Consider the following 22,427-nt stretch of genomic DNA (forward strand, 5'->3'; position numbering starts at 1 on the left):
ACTATATATTCTAAAATTTACATTTTTCTTTTAAAAAATTTGAATTGTTATTATTTTTTGGATTTTCCTTTGACAATTTCAAGTTGACACCCATGCATTAGATATTTTAGTAATGTAACGAATATGTGAGCCGCATATATTGCACAGAAACTACTAAAATATCGAGGTACAGATTTTTAATTTTTCTATTATAATTCAAAGATCATTTTCAAAATCATATTAAAATGCGAGGTTATGATTTATCAAGTAATATGGACAATTTATCTAAAATTCATGCAAACTTCGTGCATTAATAATGAAAAAATATACTTTTTGTGAATAAACTAATGCGTATAGCTAATTTATAGTTTCGTTAAAAATATTTAAAAATTCTTACGAACTATGAACTTGTTCGATATCTTCCCTTTTCAGAAGTGAAATTTTGGTCATTATTTCCATGAAAGTGCTAAAACCCAAAAAATCAAATTATAATGGAATCCAGCTGAATCAAAATACTCTCTCATAACGTCCACTCGTTACATCACTAAGAGACTCCAATAACCAAATTATTTAATTTGTATGAATTTTTATATTTTAAAATTAATAAATGATTTAAGTAAAATTATCAAGGAAAATTTTTACTAAGCAATTATTATTTTAAAAATGTTTTGTTTAATTTTATAATTTTTAAATATAATTTTCCGTGAAATTTTGTCATGTATATTGGCTACCCTGTTCATTTTGAGGTTACAAACGTGGTTCCCTTTACCGAAAAGGAGTGGAACCTGTTGTAATATATCATAGGTTAAATTTTATTTTATTCAAGTAATTCAACAAAATAAATATATGCTACAATGGCTAAATACGATTTAACGTCGCGTATGGTTCAATATCTTGATCGGCATTTAGTATTTCCTTTGCTTGAATTTTTATCTGCAAAAGAGGTAAGTGTTTTTGCTTGGTACACGGCATGACTGATGGTTCAATATGTACACATATTCATTAATAATCTTTTCCAGATTTACGATGAAAATGAGTTGCTACAAGCAAAATTGGATATTTTGAGTAAGACTAGTATGGTTGATTATGCTATAGATATACGGAATCAACTGTATCCAAATGATCCCGTTCCAGAGGTTAGTTCAAACATATACTAATTTCACTTTTGAATTTTGAAGCATCATGACATTAAATTTCACTGAAGCGTCCTAATCGTTCCCTATCAGTTTGAAAGATTCAAAAAGAATTTTAAAATGGAAATTACGATTCAACCGTCATGTCATGAATAAAGTATGCATATAATAAAGGCGCTAATAATTTGTTCATATAGGATTTCAGTTTTTATGTTTTTACAAGAAAGTTATTACATCAAATGATTTCTAAATGTATTTAGGATAATCTAATAACGAGAGTTAGAAGTGTTTAGTTTTTGAATTTTTGTTTTCAAAAAAAGAAAATGAAACAATAATTTTTTGTGTAGGAAATGAAAATTAAACGTACACAAGTTGTCTCACAATTGCAAGAATTGCAAAATGAAGTTGAAAAAATTTTGGTTATTATTTCTAATGATGAAGTTATGAAGAAAACCGAAACAATGCGAGATTCCAAATCTTTGATTAACTACTTATCCAGTTTTGATGTAAGTAATTAGTAAATCAATTTCTTTTATATCTGGCTATTATGAATTAAGTAAATTTTTTGTTTTTAGTTTAAAATTGAACGAATGGATAGTATGTATAAACTAGCTAAATATCGATATGATACGGGAAATTATTCCGTTTCGGCTTCACATCTTTACTTCTGGATGCTTGTTATTCCATCAACGGATAAGGTAAACAAATTTTTTTTAATTAATAGAAAAGCGGAATTAAATTATTTGCCGCATATACAATTAAAAGTTATCGTCCATTGGCTATGAGTTCAGATTTTTTGTATTTAGAGTTCATATTTTTACCGAGTATAATACTCTTAATTATTTTGCCCTGGCCATATGAAATTAAATTAGTGTGAAAAAAGCCGGCTTTGTATGAATTTCTGCCATTTGTACTAGATTGAGGCATGATTTTTTCTAGAAGGCTAATAAGAACAACATATAGACACCAAATAATTGTATAATTATTTTTCTTCGGTATAAATTAGTGATTTTGGGAAGCGAATAACAGGAGAATAGAATTTTATCGCATTTCTGATCAGTTTTTAAACACACTCTTGAATGCACAATTTTAGAATAAAGCAATCTTGAAAATAACAGCAAGCGTTTGGTTAACAATATTAGTTTATATTTTCGCCTCTGGCGCTTAGATTTTAGATTTAAAATTTAATATAATAGCATCGACTGATTTTATTTTTATTTTCACATTTTTTTTTTCAGAACTACTTGAATGTATTATGGGGAAAATTAGCATCAGAAATTTTGGTACAAAGTTGGGATTCAGCATTGGAAGATTTAAATAAATTACGTGATTTTATTGATTCAACAAATATATTTTCATCAAGCCTACAACTTCTTCAACAACGTACATGGTTAATTCATTGGAGTTTGTTTGTCTTCTTTAATCATGTAAAAGGGAAAGATCTTATTATTGAAATGTTTTTATATCGACCTCATTATTTAAATGCCATACAAACAATGTGTCCACACATTTTACGGTACTTGGCAACGGCTGTCATTATCAACCGTCAAAGAAGATCAGCTCTTAAAGACATTGTCAAAGTTATTCAACAAGAGTCATACACTTATCGGTAAGAACCATAACTTACATATATTATTACTAACTGTATCCCCCGTTTTTTCTGACACGACATAGACAACCTGGTAAACACACAATGTTGCCGGTCCAGTGAATTCGATTTTTGGGTCAAATTTACTCTGTATACCGAGTCATACCAAATTTAAAATGGCGAAAATATACAGTACAGTATATAAAGTAAAATTGACCCAAAAATTTTAAAATGGGGTTCATTTAATGATTGGAATCGTTGTTTCTGTAATATCATACAAAGTCTCATTTATTTCAACGGTTTATCGAATCGATTTCAGTCCATTTTTCAGAAAATATTTGTCTACTAGCAAAATAAACAAGATTATCGATCGTTACTATTAGGTTCTAATTACTCTAAAAAACACAGATACAAAAATTTTCTCCTTTTTTTGCAATTTTTGTTACTAATTTAACCCTTTGCCGAAATATCGCAAAAATCTTGAGAATCCATTCAAAAGACATAAATTATTGGGTATTACGCGAAGGGTAAAATATATACGCCCTCGTGAGAAGTTTAAACTGAGTTTACAACATCTGTCTTGAACTCTAAAGATTTAGAATAATAGTTTAGGGGGGTAGAAAGACTGAAAAATATAGATTGACCACGATACCGCTTCGTCTTATGCATTTTATAGAACTATTAATTTCCCACAACTGTAGTACAAATAGAATTGTAACCCATAAAATTCTTTTTTTGCAGAGATCCAATAACAGAATTTTTAGAACATCTTTACGTTAACTTTGATTTCGATGGTGCACGGCAAAAATTACATGAATGTCAAACTGTATTGTTCAATGATTTCTTCTTGATTGCCTGTTTGGATGAATTTGTTGAAAATGCTCGTTTAATGATTTTCGAAACATTCTGTCGTATCCATCAATGTATTAGCATAGGAATGTTGGCTGAAAAATTGAATATGAATCCTGATGAAGCTGAATGTTGGATTGTAAATTTAATTCGAAATGCACGTTTAGATGCTAAAATTGATTCGAAATTGGGACATGTTGTAATGGGTACTCAACCATTGTCACCTTATCAACAACTAATTGAAAAAATTGATTCATTATCTGTTCGTTCTGAAGCATTGTCACAAATTATTGAAAAGAAATTAAAAGCTAAAAGTGACGTAAGTATATATAATTCATAGTTTGTGGTTCCAGAAGAGAAATTTTGATTATATATACAGCATTAACATTATATTTCAGACATATAACTATTGATACTATTTTAGCACTATTAATCTGGAATTCGGCAAGCTAAATTACATCGGGCGGAATATAATAGAAAAAAAATATTGAAAACTTATAACCTATTCGGCGAAATTTATCTAAACAATTGGAATTAAGTGGTATAAAATTTTTTTTCTAAATAATTTGTTTATTTCTTTTCTGGAACGCGTTCATTATTCTAAAAGAAATTAACAATTCTATATTTCTTTATAGTTCTTGTGATTATAAATACGCTGATATTTACCAGAACAAAAGTATTCTAAATTTAATCAATAATATCTTATTTCGAATTTCGTCATATTTTACAGTTTGTAATATTAATACCTGGAAAACATTCAGATATTAATTCATAATTTTCATTATAATAAATTTTTATGAAAGAATATTTGTTGTTTTATTTCACAATAATCATATTCAGCCTCCAAAAACTTTTCTTGTTTTACGAGAGGTTAATAGCACCATTTCGGAATTTTATTTTCTATGGATAAAATTCAATTGATACAACTACTGGAAAAGCGGAATTAAATTATTAGCCGCATAATATACAGTTAAAAGTTATCGTTCATTGGCTGTGAGTTCAGATTTTTACCGAGTATTATACTCTTAATTATTTTGCCCTTGCCATATGAAATTAATTTTATTTTCTATGGATAATTCTATTGATATAACTACTGGTTTTATTAAACTGTAAATGGCAAGTTTCAAGTGTCAAATAAAGTCCCTCTATAATATACAAGTCTGTCTAAATGATACGACTCGTGCGATTCTTTGAAAATTCACTACTGGAATTGTCAACAGAGTGAGAACCACGTCTCAAAGTAGATTGACAAGGATAATAAATGCCGAGGTATGGTCGTAATACGCATGTCTTAATATACAACATAATATCCTGGCGCGTATTAAAAATAAGATTATACCACTTTTAAATAAAGTTAAAACAGTATATTTTGTACAAATTACCATTTAAAAAAATTTTTATCATATAATTAACGCAAAATTATCTAACAATATTACTCGTTTGAACGTTAAAACAAAATAAAATTTTATTTATTTATTTTAAGCACATACGAATGTGAAATATAAACACATCATTGAAGCAGCTGATTCCGGTCATACGACCTCCAACGCCACTCTGTGACGCCAAAATATACATACTTAGTATACGCTGGGCTCATCTATTTATAATATATGATCTAAGGTGCGATTGGACTGAAAGAAACCATAGAGATATTATAAGAATATAGTGCGCGAGTGTCTATGCTAGCCATAAGTGAGAGTGTCCGCAGATAAGAGAGAGAACGCTGCCGTGTTACCGTATCTCTATGTATCATATTATGACGTCATCATAGAAGAAATGATACGGTAGAGCTCGGCAGATTTTACCTGCGGACATTCTCACTGTTCTCTCGCCCACTCTACATGTAGTATCTTTATGAAAGAAACAAAATAGCTGACATATGTATATACAAATACAGGGTGGACTACTTTAATCGATTAGTTGAAAAATGATGGAGGTTAACTAAAATACAGAAAAAATTTTCAAACAAAAAAGTAAGATTAAAGTAGGACGTCTTGAACTTGACTTTGGCCTTATTTGTTTTTTTTTATGAGGAATAAATTTCTAATTTAAAATGTTATTCTATGTCTAATCAGTAACGAATCCGAGATACGGAAGTAGGCTGTATAGATTTATAGAATAGATAATCCTGAAGGTCAAGAGCAAATTCATGATGTTTAAGAGATGCCTCTTTAATTCCATCAGTTTTTTATTAAGAAAAATTGAAGATACCAAATGATGCGGCATGTTAAGATCGAGTGGCGGAAGAAACAAAATGGCTGACTTATTTAGATAGAAGTATATGTAATGACCACGATTAACATTTTTAACCCATAGGAATATGGAATGTAGAGATAAGGAAAACAATCTCTGTGCTAAAACAGTGACCCTAAAATTGTATTAAATTAAGATGGCATTGGTGTAGCATTGGTACCATGCAATATATCATACACATAGGAAAAGTAGGGACGGATTATAAAGTTGTATAATACATTTGTATAAAACTCTCTCACTCTCTGGTTCAATTACACTAGCGCCATTATAGCCCCTTTATTTAATGCTATTTTGTGGACACTTTTTGATTCAAACAGCCATATGAGATTGTATTCCTTATCTCTACATTCCATGCATAGGAATAGAAGAAACAAGGACTCCTCTCTTTTACGTCAAGCAGTATATCAAAATTTATGGAGGGTGGAGATATTAGTGACTATCTTTATTATTCAGGGACGTTAGTGTTAAATAGATTAGAGCGCATTCTATTGTAAAGCATAAAAATAAAATTTATACCAGCGGTATCTTACAATGTTAATTATATGGTTTTTGACTTTTTAATCTGTAGAGACACAACTAACGATATCATCTAGGAACCATACTGTAGAATTTGTTACAACAAGGAGAAATAAAATTCAAATAAAATTTTTATAATTATTTTATTTTTGTAAACATTATTACATATTTTAATTTTTTTTAATTGTTTAAAAATAATTTTTACATAAAAATATTCTTTATATTTTATTATTTGAAGCTTTCAAAAATTAATAATTTTTGTCTAAGTAAAAGGAAAAACAAAGCTTTTATAATTATATTTGAAAAGATAAAATGTATCCCAAAATAATAATAATATGTATAATATATATAATAATATAGTTAAGACACCAAAATTATATTTTTTTTGTAAATATATGGACAGAGAAAATATCACAGCTAATATTACTAACACAATAATATAATTTTCATAATTTTGTTGGCGTGAGTTAAATATATTTTGAATGTACAAAAATTAAACAAATTAAATGTTCTGGTTTCCAAAACTTTTTATATCAAGATTACAAAAATAAATCCAACAATATGAAATGTTCACTGGTGGTTAAATAGGAAATTAAAGTAACGGCTATGAAAGATTTTTTATAATCCGAAATAGTTGTTTGTTAGGAATAAAATAATAGTTTTTTGCTATGCCTTACTATACAAATTTTTACTGATGTCAAGCGCGAAACTCGCATAGAGATGGGAAGAAATTTTTTATCATTCAAAAACGGATTTATATATCATTCGCACTTCAACTATGAAAATATCTGAAGATATTTAAGCAGAAGAATAGATTTAAAACAAAATAGCTTTTAAAGCCGGTTATCCGTTTCTTAGGTACCTATGAGTATACAAATATGCTTGCAGGACTAAAATCTCCTCATTTTTGATTGGGGTCTAATAACGATTTTTTTGACTGCCACTTGGATTAAAGATTTAAGGACATATGGTTTAATATTTCAATGATAATTGTAAGTTTGAATGAAACAAGACAACTTTTGCGATTATCTGATAACGGTTTTATTTAAGTATTGTATCATTGGAAATTCAATAAATAAATATTCGATTTCATCCTGGTTAAAAGCTCTAAATAAAATTATTTCGCGCTATTCAAACAAAGCTGATGGAAATTATTCTTCATAGTTATATGAGATGCATTTCTGATTACCGTTTGATTTTATTTTGGATCAATAATTTACAAAAATGTCTAAATCATAACAATTAACATATTTTTGGATTCACGATTAAAATTTTGGAATAAATGATCTGAGAAATCTACAAAATAATCATTTACGTTTAGTGTTTGTTTTTTTTTTTTTTTTTTAATAATATAATTAATTATAATATTTTATACAAAATTAAATTTTATTTAAAAAAATAAATTAAAAATGAAAAAATACTTTGGACGGTATATATCTATAAAATATTTATCAAAATCTGTCCATTTTTTTTTTATGATTTGGGAAACAGACTTGCTTAGTTGTAGGAATATTTATTTTAGTAAGTTACATAAAGTTATAATTTTATAATATTTTTTTAAAATATTTATGAACGTCCACTAATTCCTGTAATCATAATATTAGCTAAAGCATTTCGTCGTTTTCGCCAGGTGCCCATGCCTTGTGCATGATATTGCAAATTTCGATACCAATTTATTGTCCGATCATCATCTTCAGCCTAAAACAAAAATTATTAAATATTAGTTATACAAGTTCTTAAAACACGTTGATGATTTAAGTTGGTTCTACGAATTCTTCAACTTAATTTAATCTATTCTAAACTCTCGTTTATTCAAACGATTGTTAAAAATAGCGTCTTGAATATCAGATGCTTACAATAATGCTTATACTTGAAGTTTTTTGAATAAAATAAATGTATTTGAGTTAAGGAACTGTAGGAAACTTACCTTAAATATAAATGTGTCTTTAGTCATTAGCTCTTGTACTTCAAAATAGCTCTGCCATGCTGGATCCGTTGCCACAACACATCGATCCAAATACAAAGGTTCTCGTAATAATGAATATCTTCCACCTTTATCTCTAGCCAATACTAAAGCAGCCTCACGTATACCGGTTTGTCTTGGGAATGCTAATAATGTTTCTTCATCCGGACTTTTATAACCGGCACCCGGCCGCCCTAATGTTACCAGTAATGCGCATACGGGAGTTAATTTTATTGTACGACCCCGCCGCCAAGCACTATCTATTGGTTGAGTATATAATAATTTGCCTTCAAGTGCAAATCGAGCCTCTTCATGATTCCATTCGAGGATATCAACAGCTAATTTACGTAATTTTATGTTGACCGAGTCTAATTCGGATGTTGTTCGACGTCCACTTGATAAACGTCGCCATAAACGGCTAGGAACATCTTTAGCTGATGCATTCATTTGCCCTAAATGCTGTTCAACTAAACGTTGAGCTTCCGTTAGATTTTCTTTCATTTCTTCTAAGTGTGCTGGTGTCACTTTATTTAATCGAATTAATAGGAGTGGATATTTTGTTACACGTTGTACAGGAACCTAGAACAAATAAAGCGTTAAAATGTTTAAAAACTAAAATATAAAAATGATCAAAATTTCAAAAACCATTATAGTTCCAAATGTTCGATGAAGATTCACTCGTTCTCCAAAATTAGTCTTATTTTCGGCGAAATATTTAGACGTGAATGTTTTTGCGGCTAATTATTGGTATGCATTTTTGGTTTTCGTCTTTGTAGTTGTTGTGAAGGGTTAGAATATTATAATATAAATAAATGTAGAATAATATACGTCGTGGATTACCCTACTGTTATTCATGGTAAAGTTGGGTATGTTCACAGGTTGTGATAGCTTGGTAATGTGCAATAATGCATGCAAGTAAGATACGTTTAATCTTTTAGAATTAGAATAGTAATTTAGAACTTACCATTAAAAAGCTATTTAAATTCATACGTCTTAATACAGTATTTTCCATTTGTGATACTTTCAAAAATATTCTCAATAATTCTTTCTCCTTTTCTAAATTCGCTAAAAGTAAACCAGCAGCGGCTTGTCGAACACAATAACTTTCAAATGCATGTAACATAGATGCAGCATCCAAAAACAATCGGCCAATATCAATTGTTAATAAATCTTCATCACCTTGTTCAATTGATATCTCCAAGGCATCTCGCAATCGTTCGGCAAATGATTGACTGTTTTCCAACAATTCTTCAACATTTAAAAATACTGCGGCTAATTGTTCGGCATTCAATAAACCAGCCACTAACATTGGTTGATAAAATTCTTCAAGAATTATTTGTAAATCTCGTGCATATTTCTCTTCAGTTTCAACAATTTCCGTGATAATCTCTTTTCGTTCTGCTCGTCGTTTAGAACATTTACGACATACCAATGGAGTATAAATTACATCACCATTAGTTACTTGTGTATCAACTGTTAAATTACAATCTTCGCAAGGATTTGTAATTTCTGGTTCGACAGGAGTTACGTTATTGTTATTACTATTATTGCTATTTGCATTACCAGATTGTTGATATCGACTTCGTGAACTTTTACTACTCTCTGATCCAACACCAGAATCAGTTCGTTCAACTTCTACATTTGTTTTAGTCATTTCATCAGTTCTGGGGGTCATTTCAATTTCAGTGTCGCATTCAATAACAACACTTCCAGAATTTGCAAAACTGTATGCATAACTTTCAATACCACGTTCGCGAGCATCGACTAGATAACTTAAAATATCATATTTAGACGCACCTTCGAATATGGATCGTGTTGTAAAACTTTTATCCAATTCCACCGTGGGTAAAGTATCTGGGGGAGGATTTAACGGTAATGGAGGTGGTATCTCAATTTCTTCATAAATGGGATCCTGATTCATACGTATTGTTTCGTATGTATGATCATCAGTACTACTTCCATCTAAGGATGCATCTGCTAACAACTGATAGAATTTTGATCGTGTAGACGTTGATGCTAAATCATCCTCCGTTAATGAACTACGATTACTACCGCTATAATCATTATCGTCCAAATCGATTTGCTCGTATGGACCAGAATTTAAACTATTACATTCATTATCCGAAGATAAACTCTCTTTTTCTTCAGCTTTCGTAATTTCGGGAATGAAATTACGATCTTGTTTTAGCTTTAATAAAGATTCTTGTAATAATTTAGCCACAACATCACTTTCTAATCCTTCTACTAATGATCCTAATTCGGGATCTTTTAGTAATTTTGCGACAACACTTGTTCCTAATTCATTATTATTATGATTTGTTTTTGTACCACGTTTTATTCCACGAATCATATTTGTTTTACCACAAACATGAGGGACTAAATTCCGTTTAACGGCCTCAACTGGATCTCGTAACAATTGTCTTAAATTGTCATCTTCAACTCGAATAATATTTTTATTTTCGTTATTATTATTAGGAACTATTTTTTGTGTGTTAAAATTATTATTAATCGGTTCATATCTTTCATCCGATTCACAACTTATATAAATCGTGCTATTATTGCTGCGATTATATAATTTGGAATCAGTTGAAGATATTAGATTATCATTAACAACAACAGACGATTGATAAACCGGATAATCGTCACTGACATTAACAGTTGAATAACAATCATCGCCAGTGATTAGAATTGATGTTTTACGTGCGGAATTGTCTGGTGATGCTTGCGGTGTACATTGATAGTCGACAAATTCATTTTTAATTTTTAATCGATGCACCGGTGGTGTGATTTGAACAATTGTTCGTTGTGGATATGGTGAAGTTGAATTGTCTTCTGGAATATTCTCATTATTTAGCGTAACGGATGTAATATTCGAATTCGAATTATCGTTATAAATTTTAATTACACTTTTCGTGCTTTCTACGCTCGTTTGTTGTGTGGGTGACGATGTTAATTTTGGTGTGAAATATTGTTCAGAATCTGTAGAAGCTACTTCAATTGATATTTTTCGATCATCTGTCGATAATTCCGATTCACTTTCAATAATTTTAATTTCGCTATCAACACTACGAAAACTTAAATCAGTCGAACTTAAACTGCTATGACAACTATCATTCGATGATGAACTATTACTATCAATTGATATTTTCTTTCGACGATCTTGTTTTTTACGTGCTGGTGCTACCGGTACGGGTATTGTTGGCTGTGGAGGGGGAGGAGGTGGTGGTTCTTTAGGTCTTTGGTTCAAATTATTATTATTATTGGTTTGATTGTCATTTTTTGTAATTCCATCTAAACGTTGTAGTGCTGTGAATACTTCACGATGATCGGTACGACGCATATTTTTTGCACGTAATGCCATTGTATCGTTAAATTGTATCGTGTTTGTTGTGATATTGTTTGTTGATAAATCTTCATTGTTATTATCGTTTGTTAATATTGTTGTTGTAGTCGAACTTGATATTCGATCGCTATTACTTCGTCGTAATTTTGGAGAGAAGCCTAAAACAAATGAAAAAAAAGTTAAAATGTTTGTCCTCACACAAATAAATAACTAAATGTAAGGACCGTATATTTAATCTATAATTCTAGGAAGTGCTTAAAATGTGTTCCACAAGGCAGTGTCCTAGTCCCTCAAATTTCTAATTTCTAGAATTGTACTCGTTAAGGATTTATAGTCACAGAAGCGAGGATTTATTTTTTTCATATTTATTTCATCAGATATCTCAGAAAAAATTGTTATAATATTCTTCAAGTACATAAGTGCGAAATTCAGCTATTTATAAATTGTTTTGAATATAAAGAAAACTATTGAGGTGTCTATCAAATTGAAACTATACAAATTAATTAGCCCTATATGAATAGCTTGAGTCTGAATGTAAAGAATTTTTTTTTTTTGAATAAAAATGAGAAATAATAGCTAATTATAATAATTATGCTTCTTGTTATTCAATGTCGTAATATTATTAACAATATTTATTTTTAAATTGTTGTCTATTATTGTTCCCCCGAGGGTGATCATTTGAATACTTAAAGGTATAATAAATATTTTTGAAATAATTGAATATAACAAAATGATCCGCTACCGAGTAGGTACTTTATTGTCGTAATTATTGAGCCTATAAAATTCATATATTTGTTCGTTTTTTATGTATATGTAAAAGTATTTGACTTTTGATTATAAAACATTTTACTAAATTTTTGTTAAAATAATTTTTAAATTCAAAATAATGCTTTTTTTACTCAAAGTAAAACTATGAAAAGTGTAATAAAAGACAATAAAAAACTGTTTTCTTGTAGTATAATTAAAAAAGCTCATTTCTTCGAAATAATCCAATTTTTACATTTACTTTGCTGTATAAAGGGTGAGGTTTTATGTTCCACATTTATAATAGATGTATGGGTGAAAATTTCGGACTATCTAGGTAAATTTTTTATATAAAGAACCTATGATATAAAGATTGTTAGGCCAGTTAGAAGACCTAAAATATAGAACCCATCGCTAAGATGTATTCGAGGCTGAGCGCTCTTGGCAATTGGATTGATTTGTAATCATCCCAAATTCTTGGTTATTAAAAGATAACATTTTGAATACCAAATTTTTTGGAAACACTTCGAAGAATCGTTCGTTCGAAGACTAAGAAGTAATTCGTCATTTTATAACCCTTGATTTAATTGTATTAAGTTAGCTAACTGCGCCTTCCCTCTTCTTTATCTTCGTTATGGATTCTGAATATTAAATTTTAAAAATCTTCTTTGAAAACAAAAATTTTAACTAAATAATCATTTGATGATTGTCTTAGAAATTTTAATCCGTTATACCTTCAAAAATTTATATTGACGTGGCACTCGCAGGCGAACAATTAAAACTGTAGAAATTTTGCTTTCACTAAACTAGTATTTGTTAGTTTTTTATTTAACGATTCGTATATTTTTAAAAGTTCGAGATTCCCAATAATTTTTGTCCATGATATTTTGAAGCTGATTAAACTTTTAACCAAAAAAAGACCAAAATGAATTTTAAATTAGATGATTTAGATATGAATGAAATTTAGATAACTCACAATTACAACAACAAAATTTTTCATACATATTTCAAAACAATTAAACCATAATTACTAATTAGCAAAATTACGAGCTTTACATTTTTGTAAAATTATTTGTAACAATTAATAAAAACTTAATTTTACGTATTGTTTCAGCTGTGTACATAATTATTAATCATTATCATTCTTTTTTAACAATTATTGTAATATTAATTTCTAATGATCTAATTTTTCTTATAAATTTTAATAATATGCAAAAAAGTAAATATTAAAAAAATTATACTGCCGTCATCATGTAAAAAAACTTCCATATTATGTAAGCCAATATATTGTTTTAGGAATTTGATAATAATGTAATTAATCAATTTTCATTTTAAGTGATAAATTTTATTACGTGATGTTGGATGTGCATGTACGTATTTGGAAATAGATTTATATGCTTTGAAAATATATGCAATGTCGAATTTTGCTTTGCTTTGCTTAATATGAACTATTTATTTAATTTATTTGGTGGTTTAAAGTGGAAGAAAGTGTGAGGAGTAAAACATAAGTGTGTTTTACGCCTCATTTTACACCGTGTTGGTTTTTAATTTTATCAGATAATTTATTATAGACTAGGATATGATATCTGAAAATGTTTTTGGTAGTTTAAAGCGTGAGGAAGAATTAAATATATGATTTTCTATATTGCTAATTTTGAAATGTGTTATTTCACTGCACTTCCACCATAAAAACAATAATTTAAACATTATTGGGAATATTACTTATGACGTCAATATGCCAGTCATAATTGCAGGATTTAATCTGAAAAAACAGCATTGACCTACGGAATGACTAGAACAGGGCAGGCGAACCTTAATATATCAACGTGCCATTTTTTCTTAAAAAATGCTTAATGAGGCCATATACTTATCATCAAATAATTTTGACTTCGTGATTATTGAGATTCGCAATTAACTATTTCTTAATGACGTTTCTTACGCAATATTGAGTAAAAACCACTAAACGTGCAAATTTAATGACGTCAGTGCTTTCGTTAAGACACAGCGATATAAAAAGAGCGGCATTAATGTCAAGTTTTTGTTGATGTATTATTTATCTTTATTATCGAATTCATAAAAATGTGAAGGCACGCATGCTAACCAGGCAGCCTTTAAAATTCTCCATTTTGAAAAGGTTTACTATGCCGAGCATAGTTTACTATGCCGGCAACATATTTAATCATAGACGCCGGCAACATAATTGTAATATTTCTGTCTTTCATTGCACTTGGAATTAAGTCCTTTTGCTCTGGTTCGTTTTTTTGACTAACGGATTTTTGACTAACGTTATTTGTTTCAAAATGTTAATTGTAGTTGCATGATGTAACTACAATAAGAAACGAGTGCGCGTTCGTAAAATCACTCGCGTTCGTTTGTAATATAAGATTTCATAGTGAACTTTGTGATCGGTGGCGTGCCGAAAATATTGTAGCGAAAATATTATTGTAGCGTGCCATTGGTTCGCCATCCTACTAGACCATTAAAAGATTGGGCTATTTTTTATTAGACAGTTTATTAACACTTTTTAACAGTAGTTAACATCTTCTGAAACCCAGTTTAACACTGCAATCGCAGTTTATATATTTTAAGACACCGGTTATCGCATGGAAAAATAATTTTCCCAATATTTTTAGTTCTATAATGAAAAAAATGTGGTTCTATAGGTATTGTTGTGTTATTTTTCAAAAATCGTCAAAATCATTCTTACCTAATTAATTAATGCCCCCTAATGAATTGCGTAGTTTCTACACAAAACTGTTGATTAAGGTTTTTAGGGAATGTGATAAATTGAAATTTTATTTGGTAAACATACTCATTAATTATTATTTGTGATAATGTTAGGTATTACTAATTTACGATTCGTCGTAAATTAGTTCTGATACTTCATTTCTTTCGTAGAGTATTTCATGTCTTCGTTTCCAATAAATCATTAAATAATTAATGCCTTCTCATGTCATCTTTTTCAAAACATCTGTTATTAGGTCTGCTTTTTTTTGTTTTTGAAAAGAGAGAGTCTCATATCAAATTATGGAAGTAATTACGTACGTAAATTAAATATATGCAGTATATGATCAAGTATCGTCCGTGTCTTGTGGATTGGCATGCGGAATTATTAAAGTATTTCTATAATAACATAGATATATATATATTCCTTATATACATAATTATAATAATTGTGAGTTGTATCTAGTTTGTAAAAAAAAAAACGTATGAAATCGCCAAATAAAAAAACTATATTATGACAAATTATAACAAACATATTGAAATTTTCAAACGATTAATAAAAACATGACTTTATTTTATACATGATTGTATTATCATTAGCAGACCAAGTGGTTAAAGGCATGCATTCATTGTCTTGAACGAATGCTTTTTATTGAGATCACTGACGTCTAGGAGTCAATATGGCATTTTCTTTAACAGCTAGTTTAAACCTATTATCGTAGTTGGTTTTTTAAGGCAAAGTTTGTCACATGGCAAAATGATTTTCCCATTAAGCTTAAGAAAATTAAAAAGCATAGAGTTTTGCCATTGCATACACCGCCAGATATTATTTTAATAATTATAAAAAAAATTGTTTAACTCATTTTAATATGATTGTAGACCACAAGCCCATGCTGAAATTTCTCGGGTGAAATGACCCACCAAGAATCATGTTGAAAAAGATGCTCCTATATGTAAAAGTAACTTTCAGCACCATCGCACGAGTTTTGCGTGGTGAGTACAGGTGAGAATATAAATGTCACACCCCTTGGTTTTTCACTCCCTGTACCAGCAAATATGAGCGGCGTTGGTGGACGCACAAGTATTTGAAGCTAATTACACAAATGTCGTACAGAAATAAATCTGGTAACTTTTCGCACCGGCAGTTAAAATAACTTTTGATCTCCCGTGAATTTCCGCAGTTCTACGTGTTTATTTCTGTACCGTATTTATGTTATTTGCTTCGAATACTTATGCAGAGGTAGTATCCAGTGTAAGGATGAGATACCAAAGGGTGTACATCCATATTTTGACCTGCAGGTTGACCTGCAGTTTTGCGCAGTACATGTACTCGCCTGTACTGTGCAAAACTGATGCCGTGGTGCTTAAACTTACTTTTACATAAAGGTGTATCTTTTTCAACATGTTCCTGGTGAGTCATTTCACCTGAAAAATCAGCATGGGCTTGTGGTCTATTGTAATTTAAACAATACTCATCTTGTGTTAGTTAGCGTCACCGCTTTCAGGTTCAAGACGTTCTTAATCCCAACCTTATTTTAAAGGAAAGAAATATCTATTATTCAGCCGTCTCAAATTTACTCATAAAAACTTTCTCAGCACGATTTCATACTGGACAGTTTTTACGGTTCGTTTAGTAGTCTATCAATTGCATGGCTTAAAAAAATTATATCAGTATTATTATCTATAGGTATGTTATTTAACTCGTCTAAAAAGATGACGCAAAGCAAACGTATCGCATTTCATTAACCGCATACACTTTTAACTGTTGCGATATTTTTCTAAAATAGTACATTATTTTCGAATTGATCACTGCACGTTTTAACGAATATATTCTAACTATTAATAAATTCAAACCGATATTAAAGCAATCATGACAATGTTCTGAAGGATTTTGATAGAATTTCCTGAATGCCAGAGCATGGAGTGGAATACACTAACATAAAATTTCAAATCATTTATTAGTTATTTACGACACTAGTGGGTTAACAGCTTTATTAATGTACGCCTACGAAATTTGCACAACGAGTGCGTAGCACGAGTTGGGCAATCACAGAAGTGCGTTAATAATGGGTTATCACACGTGTATCGTACAAAACTTTATCTACGCCCTTAAAATATGAAAATAAACGAAAATTATTATTTAAAATTTGTCATGGCTTGTTGAGAAAAACAGAAAATTAAATAAGTTGCTATAGTAACTTGATATTAGCTTCCATTTGGACAGTAATTTGGATTGTTGTAATGAATTCATTACGATACAAGTGCTTTAATGAATTGATTACCACACTAGGGCGGTAATGATCTATTTTTCCCACGCATACTGTGTGAGAAAAGTACTTTTTATCTCACGAGCGTAGATAAAACAAATTTGGCAATTTTTATTAACTCACATTACATAATTATTGAATGGAAGAATTTTCCGTCATCATGATTCTTGAATGACTCCAACATGATAAGTTAAAAAAACCTACTAATAATTAATAAAATAACAACGCGTTACGTGTCGTTCAATTCAATTTTAAAATCTCTTTTTAGCATTTCCGTTATACAACACTTTTATTTAGAAGACTTCATCCGTTATGTAAGTATTGTGTAAAGTATTGATATCATAATATCAAAATCTAAAAACTTTAACTATATTATATAAATAAAAGTGTGCATTATTATATAAGAAATATAATACCCTGTTTTGTTTTCCTTTATTTTTATATAGATTCAGTTGTTTTGTGGTATGTTCTAAAAGACAAAAACCTATCTGACTGGATCTTTGTGCGAGGAATATTATCAATATACACGTCATACATGTACTAACTGATGTATAAAATGTCCCAAAGTATATGGATCGACTTTTGATATCAATTTCCGTTTATTATTATTTAAAGACTGGATTAACTGCAAGTTCTCTATGGAATGTAGACAATCTAACCAGTCGATTGGCGAAAATTTGCTCTATATTTAGTTGCGTGCGGTTGTGATATAAAAGATATGATTTATTATATTGCTAATTTTTAAAAATGTTTTATTTCCTTGCGCCCCCACCATAAAAATATTACAATTTCTTTTGATATAAAAAAATTGCATTCACTTGTTGAATTCAAGCCTATGTGATAATAACATATTTAGATTTTCGGTAGGGTGGATTAGTTATAAGCAAGTTTTCGGGGCATAGATGAATGAATTTGGGCGAACAGTTTCGGAATTTCGTAAAACTCAGTTTATAAGGTTAATATGATCTAAAAAAATATAAAAATAGGGTACATTTTACGATTTAGCGAACAATTTCTAAGATATAGCATGGAAATTCAAGATTTGAAGCGAAATCTCAAAAACCAGTCGTAAAATGTACTCGGTTTATTTCTAGGGGAAAAAGTACCTAATATACTGGGTTTTTTCGAATTCTAAAGCCAGAAATGTTTTTTGATTTTTTCAAAGAGGGTACCAGAAAATTGCAAAAATAAAATTGAGTATATTTTTTTATATCTGATTTCCACCAAACTCAGTATTTAAGTTATTTTGATCCAAAAAATAAAAAATGATTTCATTTGACGGTTCGAGATTAGACAACAGTAAAATCACCAAGAAAAAAAGCAGTAGGGTGAATAAAAAGGATGAGATCTACAGCTAACACACGATATGTGGCAATTCTGGCCACCTAAAAAGAAGAAGCAGGGACTCAAAGATAGAGAAGAAGAGGCAGTACTAGACCGAATTTCCATGAATTGCCAAATATTTTAAGACTTTCTGTATGTAATGTGTACATTCATTTATAAACAAGATATATAAAAGCTATAATATTATTATATTATTTATCTATTGGTAATACGTTTGTTATTTGTTGCTTGTGGCTTCATGGCTTGTTGCTATAGTTGTAAGCGAGCCTTGACCTTTTCATACAACAACATCTTTCATTTTATTTTATATTTAACAACTTCTTTGTTACACATATGCACATCAAAACATCAAATACAAACACAACTATATAAAAATTGGGAATTCAATTCACAACAATATATTATGTCGATAATAATTTGATATATTATTACTGCAAAATATTACTGTTGAAAGATAATAGACCGCAAAAATTATATAATATCGCATATAAATACTTATTGAAAATATTGAGGAAACTTTCATAAGGATTCGGGCGGTGGTAGATGAATTTTATTATATAATCTTTACATATATAACCATCGGTGCATCTTGTAGTCGTATAACTTCTGAACAACTTGACCGATTGAGGTCAAATGCACACAATATATTTGCTTTATTGCAAAGATGGATCTTTGCTTTAGTAGATAAATAAAAAACACCATTTTACGGGAAAGCTGTCAATGCATATGTAAATCGGATGACAATGCATTTTTATAGTAAGTATGACTATGACCTGATTTTCCCATCGATTCCACGATATTTGGTGAAAGCGATGGGAAATTCAAGTCATACTTACCATAAAAATGCATTGTCATCCAATCTACATATGCATACATTTCAGCTTAATCGGAAATCGAAAAGTATTGGTCAAATACTTGCAATATTTGATTATAAAAAATGGACAGGTGAAACTAAATAAAAGCTTGCTTTTTTTAGACAAAGTATAAGAATCGATAAATAAGACGTTTCCACTAAAAAAACACAATGTTTATTTCTGCTTGACCATGAAAACGTAATAGGTACTGTATTTCCATTTCCCCAAAAATAAGCACATGAGTTTTCATTTTTTGGATTTTCCATTTCGTTTTCGAAATATTTAGAGGGATAATTTAAAAACAAATGAGCCATTTATAGGCATCTTATAATTATTTAAAGACTTTTAACATAATTGAGCTTTTAATGAAAAACAATTTAAATTGTGAACTCATGATAAAAGTTAAATATAAACTTTTAAGGGATATCTTAACGATTTATTGGATCTATAAATGTACAAAGCATTAATTTATTTCATTTTTAATTGAATAAAAAACCTAGGGGAAAGTGGTCATAATCGTATTCCTTAAATATAAATCTGTTTTACTTAAAAACAATTACTTAAAACGTTTAGGAAAATACCAGTGCTTATGATAATCCTAACAGGATTTTTACATTTAACCGCTATATATATTGATCCGATTGACCCGTTAATCCGATTGATCATCAATGATCGATTACCGATGCTACTCTCCCCTATAGGGAAGAGTAATATATTATTATCATAGTGATTTTCAACATTAACGAGTTTTTAAAACATAAGATTACAAACGGTGGGCAGTGACTGTAATATACTCTTGATAAAATTAAGTATGATTTTGGACGCATCCAACTTTATTAACAATTTTATTAGCTTAAAAGGGTAGGTAATAAGTACATAAATAAATTGAATTATTAAAATATGCAAGCATAGATTTGATTGGCGGATAAAAGTATTATTATATAAGATACGAATGATAAATTTATTTCATACTGGGTAGCAATATGACATGATACCTATGCAGTTATTAAAATCGATTTTAAAATCACTTATTATTAAAATATGCATATAATTATACAAATCAAATAATAATAACTCTGGGTGTATTTACTTAAATAATAATAATAATTAATTAAATTTTAGAAAGTATATGATACGCGAGTTAAAAGTTGTTATGATTGATTATAAGTGTAAAAATTTGTAATAATGAATTGGTTAGTTAACAAATCAATTATAGAAACAACAAGATATTAATGAACTTTGTCAATTTCATTAATTATTTAATTATTGTGAAATATTTTTATTAATCAATAGATCTTAAATCATTGTTTCTCAAACTTTAAGTAACCATCAATAAATTTACATAGAAATCTATTTTTTTTTTAAATATTTTAAGACTTCCATTATAATGAATAAAGCAGTTAAAAGCGCTTTAACTATCAATATATATTGTTAATATTTGGCTTATGACAATATTATTGATACTGCATCTTGAAATATTGATGGGTTGTCTTTATGAAAACCAAAATATTAGCATATTGTCAGTTAAAATTCAACGCCTGAGGAACATCTCAGTTCGATAATAAACTTCATTGATTTACACGAAGCTTCTCTCATAACCTAATTAATATAATTAATATAATATTGCAGTTTGTCAATATATATTGAATATATTGACAAACTTTTAATGAAATATATATTGAACGATTATTTGATCTGATATAATTTAGACAATATGCAGTACGGTTTCGATTTCCAAATATCAGAATTTTTTTTGGCGTTAATTTTTTAACGAATTTTTTTAATTTGGGCGATGACGAAATTTGGCAATATTTTTTTTAAATATCTATCGACAGTATTCAAGGTATCTAAATTAAAAATCCTAAATTTGAAACAAGTCATAGGTCGAAGTCATACTTATGGCATTATCTGTCATATATAATGCCATAAGTATGTCTTTGTTATGGTATAATAATTTTTTTGATAAATTAAAAAAACAATTTTTATCGACCAGTTTGACGACATTTATTGTAAAAAATATTTAAAAAATTTGTTGCAAAACATGATAAATATGTTTTTAATAGTGTGAATAATTTAATTTATGTTGCAATTAATTTTTAAAAGATTCTCCTTAGAGAATTTTGTATATAAATCGGTATGCCATTCTTTATAGGAAAATTTTATTTTATTTTGAATCCAAATCTTTTTAAATATATTTTTACAGCTAAAAAGATTCCCCGTACAACGCGATTCAATAAACCAACGTATTATACAAGAAGATAAAAAAGGAAGGCAAAGTCAAGTTTATAAAAACATGGTCACATAATTACGTGTACTATTTATGAAAACATTGATGTTACTGTACATAATACTTAGACATAGTGTTAATATATATACTCCACATACACACACAACTGCCTATTTATAAGTTGTTTTTTCATTCTCATCTCTAAATTTTCTTAATTCTTTGTTTTATTATATATTATTTTTTTAGGGTACCACTAACAACAGCTTTTAAGATATACACGAAACTTTGTATTTTTATACTACCGCTGCATGGTAATTATGTGCACATCAGGCCTGGATTTCCCCTCTTGAGCCACATAGTCCATGACCCTAGGCAGTAAATTTTGGGGGGCGTCAAAATGATCGAAAGATCAAAATATCTTTTGCGTACATGTTAATTTGATCTTACACATGACGAAAAATTTTGAAGATATTGAAAAAAGTTTATACTTTTGAATTTCACAATCATATTCTCAACCAAACGTATAATTTTTTAATCCTGATTCAAGCGCTTTTTGAAATAAGAACGAAAGCATAAGCATATACCATCGATAAAAAAAATTTGCGTGAAATTTTGCTCTTCAGTTCAAATTGTATATGTATTT

The 22,427-nt window shown here is 29.1% G+C and overlaps 2 protein-coding genes across 5 annotated transcripts in view; one reads left to right on the top strand and one right to left on the bottom strand.

Annotated features, from left to right (window-relative positions):
• Positions 1-697: 697 nt before the first annotated feature.
• LOC123297439 (eukaryotic translation initiation factor 3 subunit E) lies at positions 698-4,300 on the top strand. 3 transcript variants are annotated; one of them, XM_044879101.1, is made up of 7 exons: positions 698-923; positions 999-1,115; positions 1,460-1,618; positions 1,688-1,810; positions 2,351-2,721; positions 3,442-3,868; positions 4,185-4,300. In XM_044879101.1, the coding sequence occupies exons 1-7, from the start codon at positions 834-836 to the stop codon at positions 4,191-4,193; spliced, it is 1,296 nt and encodes a 431-aa protein (XP_044735036.1). In that variant the 5' UTR covers positions 698-833; the 3' UTR covers positions 4,194-4,300. The 3 variants fall into 3 exon arrangements, with proteins under 3 accessions (XP_044735036.1, XP_044735034.1, XP_044735035.1); XM_044879099.1 differs by lacking the exon at positions 4,185-4,300 and adding an exon at positions 3,948-4,176; XM_044879100.1 differs by lacking the exon at positions 4,185-4,300 and adding an exon at positions 3,974-4,176.
• A 3,453-nt stretch (positions 4,301-7,753) lies between these two features.
• Positions 7,754-22,427, bottom strand: part of LOC123297550 (probable serine/threonine-protein kinase DDB_G0282963) — an 82,577-nt gene continuing 67,903 nt past the window's right edge. For both annotated transcript variants that reach the window (XM_044879258.1, XM_044879257.1), the window contains exons 4-6: positions 9,246-11,782; positions 8,246-8,860; positions 7,754-8,016 (exon numbers count right to left, since the gene is read on the bottom strand). In XM_044879258.1, coding sequence (XP_044735193.1) covers positions 7,885-8,016; positions 8,246-8,860; positions 9,246-11,782 — 3,284 coding nt within the window. In that variant the 3' untranslated portion in view covers positions 7,754-7,884. The remainder of the gene's footprint in view (positions 8,017-8,245; positions 8,861-9,245; positions 11,783-22,427) is intronic.

This window comes from Chrysoperla carnea, chromosome 4 (genome assembly GCF_905475395.1).
Source record: "Chrysoperla carnea chromosome 4, inChrCarn1.1, whole genome shotgun sequence".
Classification (NCBI taxonomy): domain Eukaryota; kingdom Metazoa; phylum Arthropoda; class Insecta; order Neuroptera; family Chrysopidae; genus Chrysoperla; species Chrysoperla carnea.

Coding starts and splice junctions, on each gene's coding strand:
- LOC123297439 (XM_044879099.1), top strand. CDS start 834: ATGGCTAAATACGATTTAACGTCGCGTATGGTTCAATATCTTGATCGG. Junction 924..998: donor AATTTTTATCTGCAAAAGAG/GTAAGTGTTTTT, acceptor AATCTTTTCCAG/ATTTACGATGAAAATGAGTT. Junction 2,722..3,441: donor CAAGAGTCATACACTTATCG/GTAAGAACCATA, acceptor CTTTTTTTGCAG/AGATCCAATAACAGAATTTT.